Raw genomic sequence first — 19,751 nt, 5'->3', positions numbered from 1 at the left:
AGCCAAAGTTAGATTTCTTTCTTATTTCAGTGCCGAAGTACCCTGTATTTTTGGCAACATGACTAGCCCGTGACCCGAATATCGATAGATCTCGTGACAACGTGGCGATTATACGGTATTACCGCTGCCCACCCGCTTGGTCACACTGAACAAAAGGTTTTATTGTTTTACGTGTATTTGTGCGTTAGTAATAGTTTATCCAGAATATGAATTAAGGAGCTAGACGCAAACACCAGATGCCCAAGATCCGTTCCGTACCTTCCAGACCACCAAGCACACTCTACAATTACAATTTCAGTGCTCCGGCAAGCCACAAAGCCGCTCCAACAAGATACGTTCAACAATCAGTCTGGCCCAGCGTCTCTGTGTGTGAGTGTGCGTGACAGAAAATTGCAAGGGAGGCGAACTTGGCAAAATCAAAATCGCTGCTGCCCCCAACCGGCTCCACTGTCGTAATCCGTGATCCGTAATCTCTGGCTGGACTTGCATCCGTGATCCCTCGTCGACAGCATTGTTGCCCAGAGCATGCTTGACGCCCACGAACCGAAAACTTGCTGATAAAAACGGCAAAGAAAAAGTGAAACAAAAGAAACGCAACGCAACAGCAGCACGGCCAAAAAAAAGGAAGAGAATATATTTTAATCAAAGGAAATTAAATAACAAAGCGACGGCGGCAGCAACAACAATTACATAAATTAACACACAGCCAGGCCTCAGGCAAAAACAACACCAATAACAATAGCCAGCTTATCACGCAGCAGCAGCAGTAGCAACAGCAACAACACAGAAGCAGCAGCCAGAAAGAACAACAGTTTATCTCAAAGCCACAGCCGGCTACACGAGTGCAAGCGAGCAGGCAATACAGCGAAAGCGAGAGGCAAGGTGTCTGCGTGTGCTTGGTGGGTGTGAGTGTGGGAGCAGAAACAGCAAAAAAAACACACACATTTTGTGGCAACATTTTTTTTTTTTTACATTGTTAACAACAGTCGCAACTCGGAAAAATGGCACGCGGCTTCGATCATCTGTTTAAGCTGCTTATAATTGGCGACAGCGGTGAGTTGACTGACGTTGGCTTCCATTTCATTCAGTTTCCCAGGCTTTGGCTGGCCCATAATTCTCAGCAGATGCTTAAAAATAGCATCCGCAGCCCCATGAGCATAAATATATACACCTCAGAGTGTGGTGTCCCCGATTCTGTGGCCGCTGCACTGCACCACCTGACCCGATGCAGTGAATCAGCTGAAAACCAGGCGATTCCGGTTAAGCTGTAGCTGCTCCCTTGGCTGGCTGCACATCTCAATGACTAATGGTGACGCATTGCCAGGATATGGGCTTTGTATTGCATCGGGTGGCCGGCCAGCCAGCCAGCTGCGGCGGTAACCCGAACTCCCACAGCAACATAGAGTAATTTAATCCTATATAATCAATCTATTGCCATTCAATCTATTCCCCTGCAGGCGTTGGCAAATCATCGCTGCTCATCCGATTCTCAGACGACACATTCTCGGGCAGTTACATAACCACCATTGGCGTTGACTTCAAGATCAGGACCGTGGACATTGATGGGTTACGCGTGAAGCTTCAGATTTGGGATACGGCTGGACAGGAGCGCTTCCGGACGATCACCAGCACCTATTATCGTGGCACCCATGGCGTTATTGTCGTCTACGATGTAACGAATGGCGAATCCTTTGCGAATGTGCGCCGCTGGCTGGAGGAGATACAGAACAACTGCGATGTGGTCAATAAAGTATTAGGTGAGCTTATTGGGAAGCTAGTTAGGATCTATTAATCGATTAATCTTTTTACCTCTTTACAGTTGGCAACAAGAACGATGATCCGGATAGGAAAGTGGTTATCTTCGAGGACGCACAGCGGTTCGCGAAGCAAATGGACATCGAGCTATACGAGACATCCGCCAAAGACAATATCAATGTAGACAACATGTTTCTGTCGATAACACGGCAGGTACTTCACCACAAGCTTAGAACCTCACCGAACGAACAGCAAAAGGACATAGTCAACTTGAGCACCACGAACAACCATCGCCGGAAGTGCTGTAGATGAAAGCGGCTTCGGGATGGGAAATGGCTTTGCAACTGGACCGACGGCGGCAGCAACGGTGGGACGGGTATGGAAAGCGGAACTAGAACCAGGACCTGGATAAAGTCTGGGAATCTTTGGGGGGGCGGCAGTTCTCGTAATTTGTAAGATCTGATGTGGGTTATTGGCATATTATATGCCACACACACCCATATACACATACCACACACAGCCACGGCAACATTCACATCTAGACATAGTTAACACCAACCATAACTACAACATAACAACTGCGCCAGCAACAAAATAACCAGAAAACTAACAATAACAACAACTTCAGCGACACCATACAACAACAGATACACCAACACCATTCACCCCACTAGAGACAACAATTTTTTTTGTTTGTTTTGTTTTTATTCGGGATAATGCCAGAATAGCCGTAAAGAAAAGTGTAAAAGTGTAAAGCGCAATTAAATGTATTTAGCAATTTATATACCTATTAATATATACATAAACAAAAATCGAAACAAATCGCATATTTATATACAAGAATATATTTATATTTCAAAACGGAAAATTGTATTTACAATTAGAGAGAAAGAGCAAAAGAGAACGGCAGGGATTTCTCCTCGAAATCAAGAGTTATGAACATAACCAATATATATACCAATACAGACATACAAAGAATGTGACAAAAGGGCTATTCATACCACATACTCGGAGTGGTCTTTAATTTCTGATAGGATCACATAGCCTTGTTAAATTCGAAATGGATAAAATCTTAATTTTGATACAAATATTATTTATTGTTTACAATTGCACTTGGTTCATTTCGTGTTATAATTGGACTTCCTATGTACAGAAAAAGCCAAGTTACAGTGTTATTGGACAGTTGGACGGATTTGAGATGGACAGCACAGAGAACCTAAAACCTTATAATAACAAGATATATAATGACCACACATTTAAGTTGTGTCAGCCTTAAATGTGATTTCATATGTTATGGCGTTACTGATGTTGGTATTATAGGGTATTTTGCAAGAGCTCCATAAAATGTAGGAACTAAGAGCTCTCTCCCTGCACTGTCTTTCTGTTGAGTGAGTTACTTAATATTATTGTCATTCCTTTATCCTATGGTTTTTCCTAAATTTAACTAGCAAGTTTATAATATTGAGCTGTTGAAACGAAATAATTGTATTTCCCAAAAAAAATAAGACTGGAAACGATAAATGTTTTGCTAAATCAATTAATACAAATTGATATTGATCCCAAAATTTAATTAGTGGCGTCTTTTCAGAACAAAAACTTTTTGTTGTTATTAAATAACAATTTTAAACAGCCAATGTATAAAATGTATATGCGCACAGTAAGCTCATTCATTATTTTGAGTATATCCAATTAATAAAAACCATTTAAGAGATGTAAAGCTATAACAGAATGTCTGTAACAAGTTGAAACACCAAAAATAATTACTTATTTCGCTCCAAGAGACATGGGAAAATAACTACACACAAGCAGTATACCAACCAGATTAAAAACTATATATTTATACATGTATGTAAATATATATGCATATATACATACGTATGTATTTATTTATCGATTGAAATAAAAATATTTAATTTCAATGATGGATTTACAATTTTCTTAGATTATAGCAAATACTGCTTATAAAATTTTGCCTTTACAAACCTCCCCTTGTTGTGGAGGAGATTAAAACTGCATATTTCGTATTATATTATTTAAAATAGTATTATATATATTTTTTTCAAAGTTTTTTTGAGCAGAATATCGAGGTTAATCAACGACTAGTAAGAGAAAGAGAGAAACATAAAAAGAGGGGAAGAGTCAAACGTTGAAGGGAAATGACTGGGACTGGCAGGCAGTGCGGCAGCAGCGGCTCCTCCACTCTGCTCCAGCTCAGTGGTACTTGGCCACCGGGAAGGTGCGCGTCTGGCGGCAGGAGACAAGGGCGTCGCCCGATTGCCCGGCTGGACAGCGGCAGACAGCCAGATGGGCCTTGGGCTCACAGCTGGCACCCGTGGCACACTTGCCGATGCAGGGATCGATGCACTGGTAGTTGATGCAGGCCCGATGGTCGGGACATTCGTTGTTGCTCAGGCACTCACCCTGCGGAAAAAGATAAACAACTGGTTAGTGGATATACATTCTAAATATGTTAAATAATTTCTCTATTTCTAATAGAAACTCACCCGACTGCAGTGACTCAATGGGTTGCCGGTATGTCCGGGCAGGCAGTTGCATACGGGTCGCTCCCGTCCAGTGTTATCGTGGCCAGGCACACAGATGGCATTGGTGCCGCATGGATTGGGATCGCATAGGTCCTCCTTGGTAAAGGGTCGGCAGCGAACGAAGGGATCACCGGTCATGTCACGGGGACAGCTGCAAACGGGCGTCAAACCACGCAGATTACAGTCGGCACCAACACCGCAGGCACCTTCACAGGTATTCTTGCAAATGCCGTAGAAGCAGGCGGGACGTCCTGCCGGGCAATCTGAGTCGCCATAACATTCTGGCCGACACTCGGTGTACGGGCTGCCAATATATCCCTTGGGGCACTCACAAACAGCCCGATGGTTAGCCACATTGCGGCAAGTGGCACCAGTACCACACTGACCGCACGCGGGCACACACTTAAAGTTACTGCACATATCCCGGCTGCTGCAATCGCCATCGTACTCGCACTCATGTCGGCAACCGCTGAGCGGATTGCCCAGGTAGCCATGAACGCAGGAGCAGGTGGGCACACCGTTGATGATCTCGCACTTGGTGTTGACGCCACAGGGACTAGGATGGCACTGTTCCTCTGTGTTAAAGAAAGGATTAAAGATTCAGTTAGTATCATATTCCAAAATATAATTAGAGAGTTAAAAGTGTGTCTCCCAAGTAAAACCCATACTCAGCCATCATCTGACCAGAGTTTTAACCCTTTTAAAGCCTTTTAATGGTCAATCTTTACACCAAAGGGCTCCATTAATAAATGGAATTCCTTGGTGTTTAAGCTCATTTGTGATTCCTCCTGTCCTTGACCACATCCTTACAGATTCCTTCACATTAACGGCCATTCGATATTTATTTTCCTTGATTTCATTTGCATCCTCTGGTTGTGCTGCTTTAATTTTTGTCCCCGGCTTGGCACTCATTTCCCACTGCAATACAATATTTATTTGCATTTCCAATTAGCAACTGACTTGGAAACATAAATTGTACACGAACAGTCTACAGGGAGTATATGGGTGGGTGGTGTTTCTTTTTTCCCTGCCAAGTCCGAAGTCTCCCCTTGTACTCGTATTTCTCGAGAACGGAAGTATCTGGCAGATGTAATCCCAATGGAGCAGCTCTTGTGGCCAAGTAAAATTCAAAGAAAATTCGAAAAATTGGAAAAGCACTTCCATTACAAAGTTCTACGGTAAAGAAAAGGGCGAGTTGGTTAAATATTCGCGACACAAGGATATATTTTTCGTTGCAAACTTAATTTTTCTTATAGGAATTTTAAGACATTTAACAGGTTTTTAAACTCGGTTAAGAAATGGATATATTTTAAGGAATGATTAAAATAGCAAGATATCAAATTTGGGATGGGAAGGAAAGTAGGAGTTGATTAGCCAAAATGAACCTGAAAATGAGCTTAGCTCCTGAAGCTGCCAGGATCACCACAACTTATGATTATCAAAAACTAATATGAAAATATGTGTTACGCCATACCATATAACGCCAACGTTATGCATCTTTTTATTAATGAGTCCGAACCTTGTTTGTGCTTAGTTCAAATTTCAAACTTCTTTTCAGTGCAGGAAACTTTACATTCCTAACAAAATTATGCCAAAAAATAAAGAAGGAATGCAAGGAAAAAGGTCAGATAATGGTTAAACTTTTGCCATTGGAACGAAAAACAACGGCAAATGATTTTTCGTCCTGCCACTGCCCACCGCACAGCACACTCCATCATCATCATCATCAGTGGAAAAGTCGAAGTCAAAGAACAACAACAATTGGCATGAACGTAAAGGAAAAAATTATAAGTAAAATCGAGAAAAATATGCGCATAAATGAGGCCTGACCTATTTGAATTTGATTTTCTATTCCTTGGACCCCAATTATTGGCCCCGTTGACTGCCCTTGAATATTATATTCTCGTTTCCTGTGACTACTGCGCGAGTACAACCTTTGACCGTCACATAAATCACATGAACCGGCATAAATCATCACATAGGGCAGCAGGCGGCAGTCGGTAGATTCTAGGACAGCGACATCGGATGTTGACAGTACCTCCCTATCAAAGCCCAAATGGAGTGGGAATGGGGGTGAAGATGGGGTTGGGAAATTAAACCAAAACTGTAATGGGTAAGTGACTCTTTTAGGGTATTATCAGAATGTTGCAACGCAGTGAAGGAGTCATCTCCGAGCGTATAAGGTATTTTATATTCTTGATCAGCACCAACAGTAAGTCAGCAAGTATCTCTCAACAGAGTAACTATGATCATATAACTTTGATCCGTAAATAAATATGATCAGTAAACACTATGATCAGTAATCAACTATAAGCAGTAAGTATCTATGATCAGTAAGTAAATCTGAACAGTAAGTATCTATGAGCAGTATGTATCTATGAGCAGTAAGTAACTCTGAATAAGAAGTATCTATGACCAGTAAGTAACTATGAATAGTAAGTATCTATGACCAGTAAGTAACTATGCTCAGTAAGTATATATGAGCAGTATGTATCTATGAGCAGTAAGTTACTCTGAATAAGATGTATCTATGAACAGTAGGTAACTCTGAACAATATGTATCTATGACCCGTAAGTATCAATGACCAGTAAGTAACTCTGAACAATATGTTTCTATGAGCAGTAGGCAACTCTGAACAATAAGTATCTATGACCACTAAGAAACTATGGTCAGTAAGTAACTATGATTAGTAGGTATGTATGTATGATCAGTTACAAACTTTGAACACTAATAAACTATGACTTGCAACTTTTGTAACACAACACATTTCTGAGACCTGGCCGGTAGCAGGCACTTCGTTCCGGGGATGTTAGAACCAGTTGAGAATCATATGCACAGATGTGCGAGATTTGTTTTGGAACAAAGAGCAAGCTATTTGAATGAAACTATGAAGTTATTTTTCTATATAATTTGACTAGTATATTAGTCTAAGCATGACGAATCGGTGGTCTATATATGTACATATATATATATATATATATAAAGGAACAATCGGAAAATATTTAGAAAAAAAATGTATAACTTTCAACAGATTTTCATCAAATTTAAAATATACCTATTATACATATGTTAATCTAGAATTTTGTGTAAAATTGTTTGAAAATCGGACTACTATATCATAAGCTGCCATACAAATGCCTAACGGTGAAGGAAATTAAAGCATGCATTACTTTATTGTTTTTTAACATAAATATATATAATTTATATTGTATTAATTCCTAGTGACCGAATTTCAATCTTTAGATACCTTAATAATTCATTATATTAATTTATTTATTTTTAACTACTATACATAATTAATTCTGATTCTTCTACACAGATAATTCTATAAAATACTGAATACCTTGAACATATAGTGTGACTTTCGTTCCTGTTTATGTTTTCCAGTAGATCCTAACCAGCAGTCCGCATCCCAATGCCCCTCTTTTGTGGTTGACCAACTCTTGCCCTAGCTTCCGGCTACCTGTATACGAACTGCTCCCTTCCCACCTTCTTCAGCCCTGTGTTGGTACTGTTTATAACCATAATCGGATGTTGACTTGACACCCTGGGGCTGCTTTTCCACCCGTTGTCCATTCAGAGTACTCCGCAGTCTGTATGTAGTTGGCCTTGGGGGGGCCTTGTGAATCGCCCACTAGCCAGCGTCCTTGATCTTGACAATTATGAAACGAAATGCTTGGCTAATTACCATAAAATTACAAAGGCCGTTGGGCGGGCTCTCTGGGTGTGTCTCTGTATATGTGTGTGTTATGGATTGTTATTATTATTATTATTGTTATTATCATAGAGCGCGAAATTTTATGCAAGCCAAGCCCACTGGCTTCTTTGGCCCCCAATTTGGTCAAGACCATTTAGACTCGAGACGTCAAACTAACTCAAAAGGCGGCATTTGCAGTGGGTTGCACTAAAAATAAATATATCAAACAATGACTACTAATTATTAACCAACGTACTGTCAGAATCCGGAATCTGAGAATTCCCACTCACTCACAATTGATTGTTTTTTATGTTGTTTACAAATAGATTACAGAATGAGTGTTGACAGCAGGGGTGTAGTTTTTTCCGCCAATGTTATAGATTCATGGATATTTTAAACAATTAATCTATTTGCAAAAACCCAATTAGTTTAAGAAAAAATTTAAAATAAAAACGTTTTATTCCCATATAAGCATCATAATAATTTCCTGTCCGGAACAACCTTCGCCCTGGGCAAGAGCGTCCAAGTAAACCAGTTTGTCTTGATTTTAACTGACCTACAAAAATATTCAGGTTCTCAAGGCATCTTTGTGGATTTTGTTGTGAGACCCTTTTATATACATATATATATTATTTATACTTATAAAATCTTCGCTTTATTTATACTCTATAAAGTTATTTTAAAATTTGTAATAGAGTATGCAGATTTATTAACCTAATAAATAATGGCACAGGACAGCTTTCCGAATTGAAATTAATGAATTTTTGGCTTATGATATTTAAAAAATGAAATTTTCACCAAAAAATTTGCATAAATTATATCTAGTACCTAATATACTAATTCTCAAAAATGTTTTTTTCAGGTAATTTTTAAAATAATAATTTCCACTTCATTTGAACTCGCCCTTCTTTATTCTCCTAAATATCAGTATTTCAGTATTAAGTTCTGGTCATAGATTCTTTTTAAACCTCCAAATAGTTCACTTAAAATATGAAATACAAAATCATTCCGTGAATCCCTACCGATTCCTACGGCTGAGTTTGGGGGCATGCACTTTTTTTCATCCCAATCCGAATCCTCGGCACTCACCTGGATCGTTGAGATGGCAGGCATGATACGGGTCTCCATTGTAGCCCGCGGGGCAACTGCACACAGCCACGTGATTGCGGGCCTGCAATGGGAAATTGTAGAGAAGGACTGGATGACGGAGATGCTGTTCCACTTACGTCACAGTTGGAGCCAATGCCGCAGGCGCCAACGCAGGGATTAACACAACGATTGTCCTTGCACTGGAGGTCACCACGACAGTCGACATTGTCCAGGCACTCACCGCGGTTGCAGTGCGTCAGCGGATTGCCACTAAAGCCGGGCGGGCAGGAGCAGACCGGTCGTCCGCCGGCGGCCTCTTGGCAGACGGCATTCACTCCACACGGACTACCGCTGCATCCATAAGACTGGGCTGTGAACAGAGGGTAAAGAGGTGGTGATGGTCAGGTGCGGCGGTGAGTGTGAGCTACTCTACTAGTTTATCTCAGGGTTAGGGGTTAGCACTACGGCTCTATGGTTGTTCGGAGGAGGAGGAAGAGGTCAGTGTGTGTGTTTGTTTGGTGGGATCAGTAGGGGTTTTCTGTGTGGGCGCTGTGCTCTCTTTATATACATCAGGTGCAGGTGCTGCTCGGCTGCTTGGCCAGGTGAGTACGAAAGTTGGATGAGGCAAAAGTCGGGGAATAAATACCACGTGTGTAGACCGGATCCCTATAGACAACCCGCTGCAGGGAACGCCCATCACCGTACGTATAATACGTGCGGTACGAGCAGTTGAGACAACGCTTCTCGATCTTTTTACCTGCAACCAGTTGGGGCAGGGACGCAAAGGCCACTGCCACAAGGGCCAGGCACAGGAGTTGATGCCGATGTTGCTGTAAGAAAGGGAAATTATTAGTATTTATAATTGTTAAAGCCATAAAAAGTAATACTTAATAAGGGAAATACTCATTGAATATATATTTGTTAAATAAATCTAAAACAGCATCTAAAGAATTTCCTAGAATTGCTGTTTATCTTTAATATTTATTTTAAATATATATTGAAGCCACTAAAAACAGAATAACCATGATTTATAGAGTTTGTTTTAGATTTATGATCAATTCAAAAGAAGAACAATATTGATCTTTGATCTTAAAGTATTTAAATAAATACATTTGTTTGAAAACAACCTAATTATATATTAGTTTGTAGTTAAAACATAAAGGAGGGAGATAATCAGATTAGTGAGAGATTTCTCTAGATAGCTTTGCCTATCTATAACTTAAAATAAATAACATTAACTAAATGGTATTAAAACAAAGCCCCTAGTTCCGACAAAATAATAAAAAGTAATCTGAAAAACCCCGAGTAACAATTGATGGATAACTCACTCCTCGGGCAAACATTAGTTTGTTGTGTTTTTATAGGGAGCAACTTGACACCTTATTTAGCTTTGACCGATGCCTCTCAATGATGAGATAACAATCGATGATGATATGGTTTCGCGTTCAAGGTGACAACGATGACACACAGTAGAGATAAACTTGTTGTCCGCTTCTTTGGAAGTTCAATTCGGCTTAATAAATAAATGAATCAAATCGGAATACAATATGATTATGCAAATGAACTGCCTTATTAAATTACTCTGATCTGGTATATGGCAAGTCCAGATCCGAATTCATTTAGTTGTCGATCATTCGGCATATAAGGTTCGAGCCGGATCCATCGAGGGAGGAAATTGTTATGGGAAATTGGATTCCTATATTTGTATATATATTTAGTTTGGGAACGGGTAGTCAACGGTTAGCCTTTTACAAAGGGCTAATATCTCTAGTTCTAAATGGTAATTTAAATATAATACTTGTTGAATTTAAATGGTAATTTTTATACATTTTTAATAATACTTCTAGAGCAGTAGTTAAAATTAATATTATGCAGATGAGTCTTTCCCACTTTTGGGGGGTTTATAAATAACACCAACACCTGTTCCTGGAGTGGTCTCTTAGAGATTTACCTCCATTTTTGTTTGTCTTGCGAATATTATTTTTATTATTTAAAGCAATTAATAATGCTTTTGTTATTTGTTTGCCAAGCTGTAAGCTTCTTGGAGTGATTGATCTTCGACAATTAAGAATATCAAGACAAAAGGCAAAACAAAAACAATTTTAAAGACAAAAACCGATCGTGGGTCTGCAGACTTTATGTGGGAATATGAATACAATAATAAGATTTTTGGTTCTATATGCTCACTGCCAAAATCTGTGTTTACTTTTGTGAGTTTTTTGATTGATGGCAAAGAAATATGAAAGGGTTTTGTGTATAACTAATGAGCATAGAATGTTTCTATTTTAAGCAAGTAGGAAAGCCACAGAGTGGGACAGACTGTGAGATACACATACTATCTCTACTTATACAATATTCACACAATACAGATTTTTAGATAATTAAGAGTATGATATGATAATTAAGGGTATATATATAGAAAATTTAATATATTGAATATACATATATTTTATTATTTGTATACACTTGCTGGGTATTATAAGTTAAGTCAGAAGCTTGCAACTCAGTGAAGGAGTCATTTCCCACCCTATAAATCATATATATTCGTGAAAAGCATCCCCATGTTTAGTTGAAAAATATTTTTTCAAAATTTTATAAGGGGTTACATCATTAAAATTGCCAAAAATTTTACCAAAAATTTAGTTTTTTTATTTAAAAAAAAATAAGTATGCAGATTTGTTTGTGCTAGTAAAATTAGCAAAGAAAAGTTATCCGAATAACCCTGAATATTTTCCTGGTGGTATATAAAGAACAATAAGTCAATAAATGCCAAACGTCATTTATATTTTGATTATATTTTAAGGAGGGGTACCATCATTAAAATTGTCAAAAATTCATAATTTGATGGACTTCAAATCGCACCCATGATCTTATGACTGCAATATATTTATCTAATATTTCAACATTGATCGATAAGACATTTTGTCAATATATCAGATTGTTCCTCTCGATATACATTTCATGTTTCATGTTAATAGAAACCTTCGATTTTTGACCATGTCCGACTGGCCGGAAGTAAACATTAAGCCAAAAGACCCAAGTTCTCAATTAGCTCGAACTCTCCTCTGATTGTTTAAGCCTTGTTTACTTTGGTTTAATGTGCTGACAACTACTTTAATATTCCATTCACGTATCACTGTCCGATTGCACTCTTTTTTTTATTATTATTATAATGTATTGTCTTTGTGCGTAATTTCATTGAGCAGTCAACAAACAAACAAAAAACATAAAATTACAAAGAATACACATAAAAAAATATGGAAAAAATTTTTTTTTTTTAAATAAGACAACGAAGGGGAGTTCGATTTGGCTGCAACTCACCATTTTCTGGTTAAAGTTCTTGGGACACAAACACACGCACTGCAGGCAGTAGTATATGGTCAACGTAAAATTAAAAACAAAATGAAAATAAATTAATTAAAGTTCGCTGCACCGAGATTGTTCGATTTCAACTGAGACAACTTCTAGGCGAGCCTCGGCTATTTATAAGCCAAGCGGCTCTTAACTTGCCTCTTGGCCGGGTGAGAAACAGCTGAGTGATGTTAGCGTCATCTTCCAGCTGCTCACCTTCCCTCCCCACAACACCTATACCCCTTACCAATGATCTCCCTTTCTCTTACACGGCAAAAAAAAAAACCTTTTTGTAGTTGTAAAGTCATACAAAGTGTAAAAAGGGGGACAGTATAGAAATAAATAAAAATAGAAAGAAAATGTACAGTCCAGCTAAGACTATCTAAATTGTACAAAATGTATATAAGCTTTACGGGCTCTTTAAGCGAATGTATTAATATATATATCACCTGTTCCACCGCCAGACATTTTAAAATCTTTCTTGGAGAGGTTTTGAATAATAAGCAGCAATTCTCTGAGTATACAGGTGGGTTAAAGGCAAAACCCGAGGACGAACAATGAAGCAAAGACATTGAAGGGACTTTTATACCACCTACAATAAAAAAGAAATATATTAATACATTTAATATAATAATACTATGTCATAAAATACCTATGAACTAGTCTCTCAGTATTAATTATATTATATATATCATATATAGGGTTATGAGTTATAATATAAAATATAAAAATAAATAAAATAAAATATAACCAATACTGAGAGACTAGTTCGCATAGTAACCTACACTCGAACATAGCTTAATCGACTCCTTTGTTGATGCTAATCAAAAACCGATAGTAATTCTTTTAAAATTACAGATTTGAATTCTCAATTAAATAAATTTCTGTCAGTGCACCGGTGCTGTGACTGATATTCCCCACCATTATATTCTGGCCAGATCTGTTGACAAACTTGGCCAGAGTCGGAACTACTTTTCGCTGTTGATCATTGCGCTGTCACGGGCCGATTTGAGTTAAAAGTCATTTGCTGTATCTTCGAGATACATTCGGAGCGGAGACTGAGTCAGACCCATTCATACGTTTGTTTAGGCATCGTGCTATTTATAAGCGCGTATGTACTTGACGGCTAACTTTGCTTTAGCTTTGGCTTTGGCCAATGCCGACTCAGTTGCGATCTCTGCGTGGGTCGGGTGTGTTTGTGGGCCAAATCTGGTCAAGACGAGATGAGCTGCGATACGGTAGGAGATGAGATCCAGAGCAGGGAAGCAGTTTCCAAGACGAGTCCTAAATGGAACACAATTTAAATGTTAAACATTAGAATACTTAATACTTTCTCAACTTACTGTGCTAAATGCTAGTATTATAAAGCCATAAAAATAGGGTAAATTAGCGTCGATCTTGGTCCGATTGATTCTCAATTTATTGCAGCAGTTATATAGCAAAAGATGTTTCATTTGCTACGGATGTCCATTATTAATTCCAGTCTAAGTTATTGAATATGGTCATTTGGCAATATGTTGAAGCAACTGTATTGTTTACTGGCCCCTCGTTTCCATTCCATTCTTGGTCGAATTTACAAATTAATTAGCCACATTCTCAATTTAATTAACCAAGGCAATTTGCATGTGTTTCAGTCCGAAAACTGTCGGAAATTGAGCTCGTACAGCTTGTAAATAAAATCTCTCATATCCGGCGGCCCAGCAAACTTATAAAATATTCATTTGCAGATAAAAAATCATGCGAGAAGAAACGCCAGATATTATTTTTGGTGTCTGCAAAAAAAGGAAGAACAATTTAAAACCAACTAGAAATTTCGGGAAAAAATGTATATACATATATATAATATTTTTGTTTACTTATGTATAATACAATTTTAATGACAACGAAACAAGAACAGATAGATGTGCTTTGCATTTATGATATAAATATGTACGAATATATATTTATTAAATATAAATCAAGAAGGGGATTATATATTTTTATGCCCTTGCAAAGGGTTCCTCTCTAGTTTCTTAGATATTTAAAATTCTTGAATAAATACATATGTTACATTTAAGTTATCTAAATTTTTGTTTAGTAAAAACTAAAGTGAGTTGTTGTTATATCACAAAACGTTAAAAGCTATATATTTATCCAACGGATTACAATGAAATTACAACCACAGAATCAAAGTGTTTTGGGATCCAAAATAAATAGGATTATTCCAATGCTAAAAATCACACAAATAAACAAAGGATTATGCAGATGTTAAAGGTAGACTAAATACACACAAATGGGTAATGTTTTCAATCAGAGTTCGATACTTTTGGCAGTAATGTGAGTGTGGCAATACTGCAGTTAAATCGGAATCAATTAAAGGGGGGAGGGATCTTGATATTCGGTTCCAAAGCCAAGTTAATATATGGACAGGCTTAACTTTAACCTAGGGCCATAAGCTACATAGAAGATAATCGGCAGGGCAATTTCCAATTGATTTCCATTTCCAAATTAAATGCGTTGGACGGAATCGCATTAGGACCCGGCCTCGAATCGAATCGAATCAATATGCGGATATTATAAATTGAACTGACAATTGCAAAGTTTCCCATAGCTCATGGCTCGATGCCAGGAGCTTGGGCTTCTGGATTAGGGCCCAAGCCAGGCCAATTGACGCATGCCAAATTGACTGTAATTGAATGCGAATTCGGAATTTGAACCTATCATCTGGTCCTGGCTGGGCAATGGTGGCACCTGGTTCGATGGAAGCCAATTTAATTATGCCGTCTTGGCGGACAAATCTTTTGGCTTACGTAGCTCATTTTTCAAATGGCCAAGGTCGCGACAGGTTGCCCTGATGGATCAGAAAAGTCGCCCAGCTTCCGGTCGTCGTCTCCTTGCTGTTGTTGTTCTTAATAATTTATACCGCCCAATATCAATCATATTCAATCATGATGGCTTGCCAGCCAGTGTGCGGTCTATTCTGCTGTGTGTGTGTAGCCGAGGGATACAATAATACCCCCAACTGCCCTAAGCCATTGGGTCAATCCCCAACAAACACAACAGCTTGCCATTGACAAATGTTATATAATTAATTTGGCATTATTAATTTGAATATATACACACACGAACAACACCTGTGAGACCGTTCCCCCTTGTTCCGAACATGTATTTGAATACATAAACTTAAACTCTGTTTATTTGGGGTTTATTTTGGCCTATTTAGTCAATCAAGCATAATGTTTTCCTTGTAAGGACTTAGAAAAAAGTCTAGGTTTTAACATTTAATTAAAGTTTGAAGATGAAATTCCGAGATGGGTTCTCTTCTCGCTTGGTTGTTCCAATCAGATAGCTTTAAAACTGAGAGACTAGTTGGCGTAGAAACGGACAAACGGACGAGGCTAAATCGACTCGGCTGTTGATGCTGATCAAGAATATAGATACTTTATATGGTCGGAAATGATTCCTTTACTGCGTTGGAAGCTTCTGACTGAAATCATAATACTCTGTAATACATATAGTAATGTTGCAGAAGTTAGAACCAAAATCAGTCAGTTTAGGAACTATCAAAAGGGTAATTAATTGAGGCTTTTAACTTTGAGTTTGTAGATGTCACCAATACAAATTGCTGAATCACTTTAAATTATAATTAAGTAATGAGATCCAAGGCAAGTAATTCCCTTATACTTGAAAAATAAATGAATAGCTAGCAGAGCTGAATTTAGACCAAGGCCTGATCCCTCCTATAGCATCTATATATGTATGTATATAATATAATTGTCATGATTAAGACTTACCTGAGTGTAGGACACGTCACTGTTTACTTCCTCCAGTGTAGACTTCGAATCTTGTTGACTTCAATTAGGGTAGTCATAATATCGAAGATCACTTCCTGGTTATCCAGATGTATTCCATTGGCCACGTCATTCTTTTAAGGTCGAATGGTAATCACTGTCACTATCACTACCGATGTTAACACTAGGTACCCCTAGGAGAGACTGAGGTCGCGGCGAACGAGGTGCCTCTATTTATAGTTCCCGAGTCAAGAGAACAGAGAAAGTGAGAGCGAGAGAGTAAGAGATAGGCAGAGAAAGAGTTAGCTCTGGAGACGCATAGTGGGAGTTGGACCTACCGGATAAAAAGAGGCAGAGAGAGTAAGAGAGAGGGAGAGAGCTGTTGATGCTGATCAAGAATATGTTTACTTAACAAGGGCTTCACTGCGTTCCAAACTTTTAAGTAAAATTATAATACCCTGCAAGGGTATAACTAAACCATGAGGAGCAAGCAATATACCCTTAACTCAAATAGAGTTTAACCTACAAAACTAACAAAACATATAGCTATATAGTCCCTTAAAAATCTGAACTACTTTTGATAGCATTTTAGAGCTTTGCCATATTCCCACATTTATTCTGATGACGAAGACTACACAATTATGACGCCCTCCTGGAAAAACTATTACCCCGTAATTGCTGAAGTGGAATGGATTCAAGTGGTGTGAAGTGGTGGCCAGGCCAAAAAACTTTTTCGGTCTAATTTCCAGCAATTTGCATAATTTGCGGGTGACTGAATGGATGGACGGGTTGGATGGTTAGATGGATTCGGTATATAAAAGGACCTGCTCAAGCGGCGGACATTCAAGTATCGTCTCTTCCCGGACATTATGGCAGCCTTAAAGGACCCAGAAGTGGAAGTGGATTCGACGAGAGCCCTGATCCAACATTGGCGCATCTTTAGGCTGGTTGGCTTGCATCCACCGGATGGTGCCACCTGGTGGGGTCGCCATTATCGTATCTACTCCATCGTTTGGAACTTCATCTTTCACATCTGTATACTAACATCGTTTGTGGTGAACTTCCTGTTGTCCAACTCTTTGGAGAGCTTCTGCGAGAGCCTCTGCGTGGCCATGCCGCACACTCTCTATATGCTCAAGCTGGTCAATGTCGGTCGGATGCGTCGGAAGATGATGCATAGCAATCGATTGCTTCGGCACCTGGATGGACGCCTGAACTGTGATCAAGAGCGTCGCGTGATCAAGGAGGGCGTTGCCCAGGCAAATTTCTTTTTTCGGCAGACTGGACGTGGCTTTGTCTGTGTGATAATCGTTGGTATCCTTTATGTTATCATATCCAGTGAACGCACATTGATGTATCCCACCTGGGTGCCGTGGAACTGGCAGAGCAGCTCTACCTCGGTCTTTGTGGCCACCGCCACTGCACACTCAATGGCTCTCATTGAGAATGCCTTGGTGGTGCTGAATTTGTGCACCTATCCGGATACGTATCTCATCATGCTAAGTGCCCACACTAAGGCGCTGGCCTGGCGCGTCTCCCGTCTGGGTCATGATAGCCGCCAGACGCGGGAGGAGGTTTACCAGCGCTTGATTGGCTGCATCCGGGATCATCAGACAATTTTAAAGTGAGTATCCTGGAGTAGAGGCCTGACCAACCGGAAAATCTCTTTCCTTTTAAGCCTTTTCCGGCTGCTGGAGGAGTCCTTGTCGATGACCTGCTTCCTGCAGTTCTTCTGCACGGCCGGCATCCAGTGCACCATCTGTTATTTCCTGGTCTTTGAGCAGATCGGGATCATGCGCTTTCTTAACATGTTGCTCTTGCTGATGGCATTGACCAGCGAGACCCTGCTCCTGTGTTATATCTCGGAGCTGGTGTGCCAGGCGGGTGACAATCTCCTGGCGGCCGCCTATAGCTGCAATTGGCTGGACCAGCCCGTCCACTTCCGGCGGCTGCTGGTCTTCATGCTGTTATATTGCCAGAAGCCGCTGATCCTTGTCGCCGGTGTGGTGCCGGTGAGCATGAACACCTTCCTGGCGGTGAGTTTTTCGTTTCCTCATCCTATATGTGTAAATGGTATCATTTGCTCTTGTCGTCTCAGGTCTGCAAGGGAGGCTATACCATGCTCACGCTGCTCAACGATATGCGTTAAAAGGATCTGGAATATAAGGAAGAAATGTAGAAGGAATACATTTTGGGGAATACTAGACCTTAATACATAGAGTCCACCGTTTAGTTTTGCACTTAATACAACCTATGGACTCATTTACATCAGTCTTGTGGCTTATATAGGGGATCTCGACACCATGATACAATTTATATACTTTATATAGATAAAAATATGTATTCATTGTAGAACTTTTACAGAATAAACTCAGAAGCTCCAAAAGATTTGAAGATTTGAGTTAATGTACTAGAAAATTGTACACCCTGCAAATATATAAAATAAATTATTTCAATAATCTCAGAATACCTAAAATAAATTATTTCAATAATATCAGAATATAAATAATATTTACTTTGATTTTTCAATCACTTTAGCTTAATATTTTCATGATCCTTATTATTTATTTACCATATTTACATATGCCACGACTATATTAATTTCAAGCTGCATCAGCGGAAGTGTGCATTTTTAAAAGTGTCACCTGCTGCCGTCCAACGGAAGTTATGCGTCCCCCGCTCCTCTCACCTTCTCAAACTCACCAGGCATGATTATTTCATTCAGCTCTTCACCTGGCTAGGGCTTTTAATTATTGCTGCATAATCTAGTAGCTTATTATTAAATGAATTAACAGGAAATTGTACGAACACAATTCTGTCTGTCACGGGCACCGCGCACCGCACACACCACACCTGCTCTGCACTCGAGCACCTGCTCCGCCTAATAGACAGTTTAATTGATGCACTTGCTTTATCATATTTGTAAAAATAAACAGAAAAAAGAAACTCTTTTTCCAATTTAAATTGACAGCCGGTGCTTAATTTTTTATTTATTTTTTTTTTTGTCGAACTGAAATGGCGTTGGATGGCACAGGAATCAGAGTCATCGGTAAAGTCCCACATAGGTCAATTAATGGATACGAGATTAATGATTTAACCAATGCCCACTAGCGTTTTTAATCTGATACATTGGACAGAATATGTATCCTTTAATAGTTACATTTCCCAGCATAATTAAATATGTGATTTAAAAAGGATATCAAATTATTAGAACTGTTCTTTTAAAACGTACCGCAAGAAGAACAGTTACTTTGCTTTTTTTCCTTCGTTCAGAGAGAGGTTCGCTGCCATGCACACATTCACTCATCTTCATAGACTTCCACACATGCATACATACATACAGAGCGGCTGCTGCTTCTGCTGTCTCTCATTGTCCGCAGGAGTCTCAGTTTTTTTTCGGTTTTAGTTTTATTTTATATGCGTACTAACTGTTTTTAAATATGTTTTCATATTATTTCTCACATATTACGTTCACTTGGGTATTTGCAATTGTAGTTATTTATTATGCCGGCATTTGCACACTTCCTTTACTTTTTCGCATTCCT

At 39.1% G+C, this 19,751-nt stretch overlaps 3 protein-coding genes and 1 long non-coding RNA gene across 4 annotated transcripts; 2 read left to right on the top strand and 2 right to left on the bottom strand.

Moving 5' to 3' along the window:
* Positions 1 to 142: 142 nt before the first annotated feature.
* Positions 143 to 2,623, top strand: Rab35 (RAS oncogene family member Rab35). The gene is made up of 4 exons (XM_020952532.2): positions 143 to 905; positions 987 to 1,053; positions 1,458 to 1,757; positions 1,820 to 2,623. The coding sequence occupies exons 2-4, from the start codon at positions 1,002 to 1,004 to the stop codon at positions 2,065 to 2,067; spliced, it is 600 nt and encodes a 199-aa protein (XP_020808191.1). The 5' UTR covers positions 143 to 905; positions 987 to 1,001; the 3' UTR covers positions 2,068 to 2,623.
* A 1,149-nt stretch (positions 2,624 to 3,772) lies between these two features.
* On the bottom strand, positions 3,773 to 12,619 carry aspr (asperous). Its single transcript, XM_020952537.2, has 6 exons — positions 12,407 to 12,619; positions 9,732 to 9,915; positions 9,223 to 9,455; positions 9,086 to 9,167; positions 4,260 to 4,873; positions 3,773 to 4,176 (listed from the first exon to the last, which is right to left on the bottom strand). Exons 1-6 carry the CDS (start codon positions 12,407 to 12,409, stop codon positions 3,967 to 3,969), a joined length of 1,326 nt encoding a protein of 441 aa, XP_020808196.1. The 5' UTR covers positions 12,410 to 12,619; the 3' UTR covers positions 3,773 to 3,966.
* A 294-nt stretch (positions 12,620 to 12,913) lies between these two features.
* On the bottom strand, positions 12,914 to 17,137 carry LOC147645058 (uncharacterized). The gene is made up of 4 exons (XR_015270919.1): positions 16,210 to 17,137; positions 13,780 to 14,208; positions 13,222 to 13,720; positions 12,914 to 13,028 (listed from the first exon to the last, which is right to left on the bottom strand). It is a non-coding gene; the product is annotated as an uncharacterized LOC147645058 (long non-coding RNA).
* On the top strand, positions 17,058 to 18,592 carry Or19a (Odorant receptor 19a). Its single transcript, XM_086829619.1, has 2 exons — positions 17,058 to 17,830; positions 17,885 to 18,592. Exons 1-2 carry the CDS (start codon positions 17,076 to 17,078, stop codon positions 18,423 to 18,425), a joined length of 1,296 nt encoding a protein of 431 aa, XP_086685745.1. The 5' UTR covers positions 17,058 to 17,075; the 3' UTR covers positions 18,426 to 18,592.
* Positions 18,593 to 19,751: the final 1,159 nt, after the last annotated feature.

The sequence above is a fragment of the Drosophila serrata genome, unplaced genomic scaffold, assembly GCF_035046125.1.
Source record: "Drosophila serrata isolate PLE 108 unplaced genomic scaffold, ASM3504612v1 contig_23, whole genome shotgun sequence".
NCBI lineage: Eukaryota > Metazoa > Arthropoda > Insecta > Diptera > Drosophilidae > Drosophila > Drosophila serrata.
Note: the sequence above shows the minus strand (reverse complement) of the source record. Positions and strands in the feature narration are given on the sequence as shown.

Bases quoted from the DNA above. Each gene is read 5' to 3' on its own strand.
- Or19a (XM_086829619.1), top strand. From the start codon at position 17,076: ATGGCAGCCTTAAAGGACCCAGAAGTGGAAGTGGATTCGACGAGAGCC. The intron at 17,831-17,884 runs GTGAGTATCCTG...TTTCCTTTTAAG, and splicing joins GATCATCAGACAATTTTAAA to CCTTTTCCGGCTGCTGGAGG.
- aspr (XM_020952537.2), bottom strand. The intron at 9,456-9,731 runs GTATTTATTCCC...CTCTGTTCACAG, and splicing joins GGATCCGGTCTACACACGTG to CCCAGTCTTATGGATGCAGC. The intron at 4,874-9,085 runs GTGAGTGCCGAG...TCTTTAACACAG, and splicing joins CTGCCATCTCAACGATCCAG to AGGAACAGTGCCATCCTAGT.
- Rab35 (XM_020952532.2), top strand. From the start codon at position 1,002: ATGGCACGCGGCTTCGATCATCTGTTTAAGCTGCTTATAATTGGCGAC. The intron at 1,054-1,457 runs GTGAGTTGACTG...ATTCCCCTGCAG, and splicing joins GCTTATAATTGGCGACAGCG to GCGTTGGCAAATCATCGCTG. The intron at 1,758-1,819 runs GTGAGCTTATTG...ACCTCTTTACAG, and splicing joins TGTGGTCAATAAAGTATTAG to TTGGCAACAAGAACGATGAT.